Source organism: Alligator sinensis, unplaced genomic scaffold (assembly GCF_000455745.1).
Source record: "Alligator sinensis unplaced genomic scaffold, ASM45574v1 scaffold938_1, whole genome shotgun sequence".
Taxonomy (NCBI): Eukaryota; Metazoa; Chordata; order Crocodylia; family Alligatoridae; genus Alligator; species Alligator sinensis.
This window is the reverse complement of record NW_005842449.1, coordinates 1,249,808-1,260,554: the sequence shown is the minus strand read 5'-3', so window position 1 is coordinate 1,260,554 and position 10,747 is coordinate 1,249,808. Positions and strand designations below refer to the sequence as shown.

Genomic DNA, 10,747 nt, shown 5'->3' with positions numbered 1-10,747 from the left:
CCCCCCCCCCCCCCCCTCCTGGGAGGCGGTGGTGGTGTGGTGCAGTGGGTGGTGACACTCCATCCCCTCCGCCCTCAAATCCTTCTTGATGGGCAATTCGCTAGCATAAAAATTGAATGTTAAACCTGCCCTCTTAAATCGCTCTCTTAATCTGAAAGTCAAGCATAAAAACAAACACATCTTTTTAAGTGGCTGTGGTAACCAACATCAAAACTCCTTAAATGCTTAGCACTTATATCAGAAGCCCAAATGTTAATTAGGTGCACACCAAGACAGGTATCATTTTGCAGTTAAGAAAACAGAAGCACAGACAAGTTATGTGACTTGAGTTTTCCACTCATTCCTGTCATTTGCTCTAATGTGGACAATGAATCAGTCATGACTTCCTCCGGACACTAACCTCTTCAATCATTGTTTCTCAGAAGAGTAAGACTTGGGTTCTTTTTGTTTGTTTGTTTGTTTTTTACAGTATGCTTGCAAAATTTCTCTTTTTCACTTGTATAGAGCTTACAAAACACAAATGGGTTTAACATAATATGATTATATCCTTTACATGCTTGCTACAATTTAATTATCACCTTAATTTTCTAACACACCATTTCCAGTTTAAATCAGCAGATAAAGTGTTCAGAGCTGCAAAAAATGTGGGTAAAATGTCATTTTTTCAAATAAAAAACTGTCTATTCAAATGTGTAATTACATCTATCCAGAAATATTCATTCTTAAAATACATGACACTTCATTTTTCATATAAATGACAAAGATGCTTGAACTAAAAATATAGGCTGCCTATGCACATGCTTGGAGGTGGGGGGAGGCAGGGATGGCATTTTGATTAAACTGGCTCCCAGACAGCTACTCTAATACTCTAATTAAAATGGCTCACCATCATCCATATTAAGGACCCCCACCACACACACACACATTTCAAAATGGCAGTTGGGGGTGCTTTAACTAAAGGTCATTCAACGAGCTTTAGTTAAAGCACCCTCGTGGTCATTTTGAAATGTGGTGGGCTTAATACCCATGCTGCTGAGGCGACGCTGAGCATTCTAATTAGAATGCTAAGGAGCATGTCTATAGGCACCGATAATAGCTCTTAAAGATTCTTGGGAAGTATTCTTAAACATATAGGCTCTGGTTCTCAGGTAGTAAAGATAATTTTGTGTGATATAACCAGCATATAATGTATACATAGCAAGCTACACGTTGAACATGTGATACCTTTATTACATGTCCCCCTACTGCCAACCTGCAGGCAGTATTGACATGTATTATTAACATTTCCTTATCTGTTATCTTTACTACCTGAGAAGCTGAGCTTAAATGTTTAAGAATATTTCCCAAGAATCTTTAAGAGCTATTATTGGTACCTATAGACAATCTCCTTAGCATGTAGGTCAGCAAAATGTGGCCCACAGGGGCTTTGTCCAGTCTTTGGCAGGTCCCACCTGCCCCGTTGGCATGCAGTGGGGCTGGGGCAGCCCTGCAGCTGGACTGCCTTTCTAGGCAGTCCAGGCAGCAATGGCTCCTTCTGGCTGCTGCTGTCACTGGCCCCAGCCCTGTGGTACCAGCGGGGACTTGCACACAAAGCCCCAATCCAGCGCACCCTGCAACTGCTCCAGACTCACCCATCCAGACTCAGTGGCAGTAGCAGCCAGGCAGAAAGTGTTGTTTGGCATAGGGGAAAGCAGCCCCTCCCCCTCGCCACTGCTAGGCAGTTCTTAGTACAACCTCCCAGATCCCACGCCATGCCGACCTGCCCTGCAGCTGCTCTGCACTGTCATCACTGCCACTCTGGGCAGCCCAGAGGCATCTGTGATGGTGGCAGAACTGCAGGGCAGCCCGGCACAGTACGGGCTTTGTGTGGCTGCATCAAGAACGCCCAGGAGTGGCAAAAGGGATGGGCTGATTTTCCCCTGTGCTGAGCAACAGTTTCTGCCTGGCACTGGCAGTGCTGCTAGTGCTGAGCCTGGACAGTGAGTCCGGAGCAGGCGCAGGGCACATCAGGTTGGGGCTGTGGCACAGGTCCCCACCAGTACTACAGGGCTGTGGCCAGCAGTGATGGCAGCTGGAAGGAACTGCCACTGCCTGAGCTGCCTAGAGGCAGTAATGCTGCAGAGCCGCCCCAGCCCTGCTACTTGACCAGGGGGCAGCAAGATGCACTGTGGCTGGATGGTATGGACTCGTGCAGGACGGGCTGGGGTGGTGTGCTGTTGGCGGTGGTGGGGAGGTGCCACAGGGTGCGTGGGCACCAGGCTGTTATGGGGTGGGGAAAGGGCTGACCAGTTTTGGGGGGCTCCCATGCACACCCCACCATACCCTCAAACCCTCCCCATAAACCCCACAGCCACATTCTCCCCCACACAATCACACCCCACAAGCACTGCATACACCTACACCTCCCAACAAATCCAACACCCCCCATACATACACCCACGTGCCTCTGGGGGGAGCCCCGCTCACTGCTACACACAAATACTCCACCACATATGCACACCCACACATCCCCCAGCAATCCTCCTCCTCCACACATCTCACAACTCCCCACAAACCCCATACCCACACCCTTTCCCACACCCCCCCGCACACATCCACAAACCCCATACCCTCCCACAGTCACCCACAATATACAACAGTAAGACTTCATTTTGAGCTATTGGGATATTTTATCAGGGATTTTGCAGTTTTTAAATAGGGAACACACGAATTCCTACAGTAAGACTTCATTTTGAGCTATTGGGATATTTTATCAGGGATTTTGCAGTTTTTAAATAGGGAACACAAGAATTCCTGCTAGTGAGGCAAGTGGCAGGACCCAGGCAGAGGAGTCTGCTCAGGGCTGGCACTCGGGAGCTAACTGGCAGGCAAAAGAGGTGGCTGACCTCCTGGACACTTGGGGCTAGGAGGACATGCTTTGACAGTTCAAAGCAGGCCGCCACCACTGAGAAAATCTCCCAGGCAATAGCTGCCCAGATGGCTAGGCAGTAGCATGTGTGGCAGTAGTACCACACAAAGGCCAACTGGTCAGTCACAGCCCAGTGGCAGCTGGCCCAGAGGTGGAGATGCCTCTGTTGAGGCTGTGCAGTCCCCATCCGGATCTGGCAAGCGCACAGCCATGGGCCCACGTGCTGTCGCAGATGGCAGTATGTCATAGCCAGCCAGGCAGCAGCCCCCACTGCCAGACTGCTGCAGTGGATAGAAGGTGCAGGAAACTCTCAGTTAGAGCTGCTTTAGCAGTCCAGCTGGCACAAGGGGTAGTGTCCCCAGATACCAATTGGCTGGGCCCCAGAAGCTCCTGAGAGCAAGTAGCCCTAAGCTGCTTGCCAGGGCAGCTTTTTTTTATACTGCTGGATCTAGCACAGGTGCTGGCTCCAGGCTTTAGCTCCCTCTGGCTGCAGATCCAGGAGGAGCTGGGCAGGGTTATTTTGCTCCAAGTGGCACAACTTGTCCCACACCAAAGTTCATGACCGGGCATGTGTGCTGAGGCAAAAATCCTCAGCTCAAATTTGTGCCACTTCTATTTGAGCTGCTGCAAACGCATATGCCTGCGTGTGTGGACGCACCTGTAGAGTTTAATTGGAATTCTTAATATACCTGGCACTTACGTATTTGTTTCCCTTGTTTTTTTAAATTTTATACTAATTATTAACCATATCTTTTTAATACAGTATAAATTTATTTTTAGATCTCATTTTCTTCTGGAGCTTTCATTCGGGCTGATGTGAGTGAATGGGGAATGAGCATGACTCTCAGGGCACCCAGTTCAGACTATAAATATACCATGGGGCTTTGTGGCACATTTGATGGATATGCAGAGAACGACTACCACACTCGAAATGGAATGGAAATCAAAAAGGACTCTAATGCTCATCTTACCTTTATTAATGAATGGAGGTAACAAGTACATTTATTTCAATTAAATACCAATCTCTTCAAGACATTTATTCATTTTCAGTTCAGTGTTTCCCCTACATGTAAAACTTGTCTTACTTAGTTGATATTCAGTTAAAGAAAGGAACAAATGCAACTTATTTTGTGGCAAATTAAAATGATAAATTAATAACTGATTATTAGTTGCTATTTAATATTTGCTTAAAGGGTATTTAACATGCTAATCAGGTGAACATAAACCAATACATTTGTTCATGCATTTCAATTCTATAGCTGTAATTTATTCTTATGGTTTTGTAATTTATGTAGGACACTCAAATCTTTACAAGATTGATTTAAAGTATTAAAATCAGGGGTATAGACAACAACACTGTGGAATTCTAGAGAAAACTAAAAGAACTAAAATATAACAATTTGAAATGTTTTCGTTTCTCTTTTTCTTTTATAGAATTCTGCCGGGGGACAGTTTTTTTGACAAAATACCGGCTTCTTTAACTTTATCCAAAAAAATACCTTTCTGTAGTTGTACAGTTGATGATAGTGATTTATATCAATCAATGAATAGGTTGAATTCTGTTTCTCAAGCAGAATTTGCTTCATCTTGCAAAGAAAATGAAAATGTCAGGTTTCTCTCTTTGATACCAGGACTAGATGTCACTGCTGAGTATGTTGGCCCTGCTGATCTTCTCAGGGGCTTAAGCAGACATATATTTGCACATGAAAAAGCTTCTTTGGAACTTCTGTTAGGAGAGGACCAATTTCAAACCAAATTTCAAATAGCACCTATAGCAGAAGAAGTAGTCTCTACAAATGTAAAGGAAGACATTGAAATAGAAAAACAAGGAGTATCGAGCTTGGGAACTCAAAGACGCACACAGGCATTTAGCAGCCAAGTGTACAACAGACAACCTGTTGGAAGTAGATGGAAGCGCCAGCATTATTACGAACACCTTCCAGTATTCCCATACCAGAGTCTTAGCCAAACGGAAATAGAAGGTTTTAGCTATTTTTTTCCAGAAGATCACACAACTAACATGCGCCAACATTTTTTGCCTTCTTGGCCCACACCTTCTGGCCTCACTGAATCCAGTGCTTTGGAGTTGTGCCAGCAAACAATAGCTAACTCCAGCATAGGAAGATCTTGTGCTGCTCTTCTTGACAGGAAGGTAGAAGATACAGTAGATATGTGTGTAAAAGATTTATTGCTGAAGGATGATCTCAGCTGGGCAGAAGCAGGTGTGGCCTTGTTGGAGAACGAATGTGAAAAGAGGGTTTTGGAAGAAATAAATTACAACACACAAGAATTTCAGGAGTCAGTTGAGGACCTTCTCTTAGCATTAAAATGCCCCAATCTCTGCAGCGGTAATGGAGAATGTGTAGAATGGGGCTGTGCATGTTTCCAAGGCTTTAGCTCCTATGATTGCAGCTTTTTGTCTGGTAAGTAGGACTGTGCAATACAATCTATTTAAGCAGGATTCTTGTTTTTTCTTTTGCATTGTCAGTTTGTATCCCTACACTGTTGCTAGTCATTGTCCATCAGCTTTTTTTCCTAATTAAAACACATATATTTGTTATCTATTCTTGTTTCCCAAGGACAAGCCTTAGCGTGAAGTTATGTATTACACTTGTAGCATATTAAGCATCCACACATTAAAGCTCTAACTCATACTAAGAGCCTCTGAGCATCTAAAAATTACGCCACTTCAAGTGAGATTTAACTCTGATTTTACCTAGCTTAGGTTAGGGTAACATCAGTATGCCCCATGGAGATAAAACAAGCAATTTGCAGACCTCCAGCATCCTCCGATGCACTGTTCCCAGCCCCTCCTCCTCCCCTCCAACTCAGAGCAAGGATAGAAGCCAGGTGTCCTCTAGTGGCAAGTCAAAGCCATGCCAGCAAGAAACTGTATTAACATGCGACTGCTCACAGTATGTTCTAACTTTAACACTACTTAACATTCCACAGATTTAGTATGGTCTAAGTGTATCTTTGCCCTTAGGGTCAGCTTCTGATATGTTCGATTTAAAAACACTTACCACTCAGTGAATTTATAGTGCACACCGCTAGCATGTTTTATATAATATATATTGTATAGTGTCTCCTGTTAAAGAGAGAGCCATCTTATACATTCATTCCTATTCTTTATTTCCTAAAAGGTCTGTAAAGAATTCTTGCATCAAATATTAATTTGCTACTTCCATAAATGCAAACCATTTAGGACCAAGTCTATATTAGAAAGAAAACAAGTAGATTGGAATGGTAGAATGGGCTACAGATAATGTTGGCCAAATCTTTTTCATGAGGAATAAAAATATATTTTATTTTATTTAAAAATTCACCTATACTTAAAGTAAAACCTCAAAAAATGAAATGTCATTTCAGGTCAAATACATATTCTGTTACAAGCAAGAGCGGCAGATTTGAACAAAATATTTCAAATGACCTTAAAATAAATTCGGAGGGAGGGAAGATTTTCTTCATCAAAAAAGTTTCCATTTTAAGATGAAACATTTTCTTACAATATTTGTTTCAGCTATCAAACATTATCCAAACAACTCTAGATATAGACTCCTTTCTACTTCCATTCTTTCTAGGGCTAAAAGCAGAAACTGCATTTATCCCAAGATAAATCATTTTATTCAGGACAGTGAAATTGTTCAGACAGCTATGTTTTTTGTCCCAGGATAAATTCTAAAAACATTCATAGGATAATAAGTACTATCGGTTTATTATGGGACATTGTAAAGTGTATGTAAAAGATTATCCCAGGATTTCATAATTGAATCAACAACAAAAAAAGTATCTGTGTATTCTGCCACTCACAAAACTCTGATTAGAAGGGCAATGTGTGTACACGCTAATCCTGAGATATTTTGTTCTAGGACAAACACAGGCACAAATTGTCCTGGAACAAATTGTTCCTAGCCTAGTTGTACCATTTAAGTCATTATTCTCATTTATATTTTATGCTGCTAGACTACAATAAAAAAGTGATCTAACTAGATCAAACCCAATATATTTTCAGCTACATTTTAGTAACGTGAATTGTCCTCCTCTCCCCAACTGTATTTTCTAAAGTATAACTAATCTGAGAAGTTTTGAATTTTAACATCATGAAGTTTTCCAGTTAGCTGCTTTCTCTGGCTGGACTAGTAACTTTCATCTAGCAGATGTACTGTATTTATGTATCTCGCTCCAGTATCTGCTATATGACAGTATTATGGTCTTTTAAAAATTGTATCTGAAGTCTCTCCAAACTATTTTGAAAAACAAAATGAAAACTTCAGATACTGAAGACATACCATGCCGGACAATATCATTTCATTTTTCTTCTAAGATATAAAGAGACAGCTATAGATATATATCCATTATATAATTTTAAAGAATGATAATTTGTCAACTTACATTTTCTAACTTTTTCCAACCTTTACTTCAAAGATCAAATTCCAGAAATCACAGAGCTGGAGAATGATGGATTGTGTGACATTCGACAGTATGACTGCACATCTGTGAGAGCTTTTGGCCAGGGATTCAGAGAGTCAACAAGTCTGAAATGTGAAATTATCAAATTGCAGGTAGATCAGTTGGACACCAACACCAGATTTAAGTTTTCCAAAGTGCTGTGGTTTATTTCTCATCGTGTGGTCAAAATACAGGACATTTCTTTTAATGCGTGTATGGCTCATCCCCTGCACTAGCTGAAAGAAAAGGCACTCAGCGCTTCACAGCAAGCACTCATCTCCTTGCAAGTTTGCCATTTTCTCAATGGAAGAGAAAAGCAAAGCATAAAAGGCTGAGAGAGGAGCTAACAAGGCACAACAGTCAGTTATCAAACCAGCATGCTGAGATAGGATCCTATACAAGCACAACCCTAAAGATGGTCATAAAGAAAGGTGCTTATAGGGACTGAAGTTCCATTATTTGGAGGAAAAGGCAGTGATTCTTTAAGTCTGCTATGACTAGAAATGGACTTTGTCAAACAAAGTGGATCAGCCGTACTGGGATGCATCCCAGCACAGCTGGTCCATTTCATTGGATGAAATGCATATTACCTTTTGTCACACCCATTGATGCTATAGGACAAAAGGCAGTGTATTCTCTTGGGACATGAGGGGCCTTATGCTTCATGCTCTGGAATTCCTGCACAAAATAAGGCCCCTCAAGCCCTGGGAACACCTGCCTGCAAAGGTGGATTAAGGTGCAACACAAACACAAAATTGGAGGCCTTCTTCCCCATGGGAGCTGGGCTGCAGGGTGGGCCCTTTCCCATCCTTGTGCTGGTGGGGGGAGGTTGGGTGGACCCTGCTAGGCTGGGGGGTGGGGAAGCATATGCCTGTGTCTCCCTGCTCTCCACGCCCCCTTCCCCCCTACGGCCAAATGTACACACACACAAGCGTGCACACTAACAGGTGCTCACTCTACTCTCACTCACTTTCTGCACATGGACACAGACACAAACATGGACACATAGACACTTTCCCTACCATGAACAGAGACATGCCCACAGGACACATACGCATAAACACAGACAGGCAGAGACACATTCACACCCAGATGCACACCTTCCCCTCACTGGACCGCCCCCCTCCCCCACTCTCGATCACTCTGAGGGAGCCCCCACCCCACTATGAGCTGCCCACAGCTCTGTCTAGTTCCCCACCTGGCCCCTATTAGATTTACCTGGAGGGAGCTGCAGCCTGGCTGTGTCCTGTGCTGCTGCACAGATGCACAGGGCCCAGCCGGGTTGAGCCAGGAGTGCTGCGTCTCTGTGGGCGGGCAGCAGCGCTAGGAGGTTTGGCTAGGGAGAGCCAAGATGAATTTTGGGGTAGCCATAGCTCCCCAAGACCCCCCGAGTGCCCACAGAGGTGCAACACGGCACTCCCAGCCTAGCCTGGCCCCAGTCCTGCCCTCTCACCCCATTGATGAAGGGGCCTTGCTCCCAGCTTGCAAGGAAGCAAATGCAAAAACCACATTTTTAAACTTGGCAGTTTTTGTCTCCCTGCTGGGAGACAAAACCCAGACCAAGTTTAAAACTGGCTTTTACTACCTTGCTGATGAGGATCCCAGGGGTCCTGCATTGGTAGTGGCCCCTGTCCTAGGCCCAGCTGGCCCATCCGTTAATCTGCCTATGCCTGCCTATCTATCTGCTCTTACAAAGAGGTTCCTTGGGGAACTCAAGACACGTCTCTGTAAGCAGGGAACTTCAGACTTTCCCTGTTTGAGATGTGCTCCTGAGATCCTAGTGGCACATCTCTGCAAGTGGGAATCCCCAGCTTTCCCTGTTTACAGACCCATGCCCTGATATTCTCCAGGATTCATAGATTCAGAGATGTTAGGGTCGGAAGGGACCTCAATAGATCATCGAGTCCGACCCCCTGCATAGGCAGGACAGAGTGCTGGGTCTAGATGACCCCATCTAGATGCTTATCTAACCTGCTCTTGAAGACCCCCAGGGTAGGGGAGAGCACCACCTCCCTTGGGAGCCCGTTCCAGACCTTGGCCACTCGAACTGTGAAGAAGTTCTTCCTAATGTCCAATCTAAATCTGCTCTCTGCTAGTTTGTGGCCATTTTTTCTTGTAACCCCCAGGGGCACCTTGGTGAATAAATACTCACCAATTCCCTTCTGTGCCCCCGTGATGAACTTATAGGCAGCCACAAGGTCGCCTCTCAACCTTCTCTTGCGGAGGCTGAAAAGGTCCAGTTTCTCTAGTCTCTCCTTGTATGGCTTGGTCTGCAGGCCCTTAACCATACGAGTGGCCCTTCTCTGGACCCTCTCCAGGTGATCCGCATCCTCCTTGAAGTGTGGCGCCCAGAATTGCACGCAGTACTCCAACTGCGGTCTGACCAGCGCCCGATAGAGGGGAAGTATCACCTCCTTGGACCTATTCGTCATGCATCTGCTGATGCACGATAAAGTGCCATTGGCTTTTCCGATGGCTTCGTCACACTGCCGACTCATGTTCATCTTGGAGTCCACTAGGACTCCAAGATCCCTTTCCACTTCCGTGCCACCCAGCAGGTCATTCCCTAGGCTGTAGGTGTGCTGGACATTTTTCCTCCCTAGGTGCAGCACTTTGCATTTCTCCTTGTTGAACTGCATTCTGTTGTTTTCTGCCCACTTGTCCAACCTGTCCAGGTCTGCTTGCAGCTGTTCCCTGCCCTCCGGCGTGTCCACTTCTCCCCATAGCTTTGTGTCATCTGCAAACTTGGACAGAGTACATTTCACTCCCTCGTCCAAGTCGCTGATGAAGACATTAAAGAGTATTGGTCCAAGGACCGAGCCCTGCGGGACCCCACTTCCCACACCCTTCCAGGTCGAAACCGACCCATCCACCACGACTCTCTGGGTGCGACCCTCTAGCCAATTCGCAAGGATATATAGAGGATATATATAGCGGATATATCTCTCTAAGTGAAGAAAGCCAGGCAAGCACTCCTAGGGATCAGGAACTCAATTCTTCACAAGAATTCCTGTAGGGTGGGGTGGGGTGGGGGGTAATCCTGCATTGGGCCCTGAGACCAACTGTCTGAATAGGACCAGACCGCTCAGAAATGTTTATGGTGGCACAACAGCAGTGTCTTTTTCCATTCCACAAGTAACTCAGGATTGGAAATTGAGAATTATGTCCCATAAACTAATACAGTGATGGAAGGAATTTAGACAGAATTTAGGTACAGTTACCCAGGCTGGCCTTTGTCTAAAAGAGCTGATTAATTTACAGATATTGAAAACCCTGAATAATTTAAGATGCAATTAAGAATTAGCCTCTTGACCTTGGATAAAAAACTAAGAAAGCCCCAAAGTAAAATTCCTTTTTATTTATGTACGTTTTTGTTTGTAGTGCATTCAG

The 10,747-nt window shown here is 44.6% G+C and overlaps 1 protein-coding gene across 1 annotated transcript in view; it reads left to right on the top strand.

Annotated features, from left to right (window-relative positions):
• The window catches only part of VWDE (von Willebrand factor D and EGF domains), a 68,228-nt gene that overhangs the window by 27,331 nt on the left and 30,150 nt on the right, over positions 1–10,747 (top strand). The window contains exons 11-13 of the mRNA XM_025212162.1: positions 3,689–3,897; positions 4,343–5,331; positions 7,334–7,470. Of these exons, the coding sequence (XP_025067947.1) occupies positions 3,689–3,897; positions 4,343–5,331; positions 7,334–7,470 (1,335 nt within the window). The remainder of the gene's footprint in view (positions 1–3,688; positions 3,898–4,342; positions 5,332–7,333; positions 7,471–10,747) is intronic.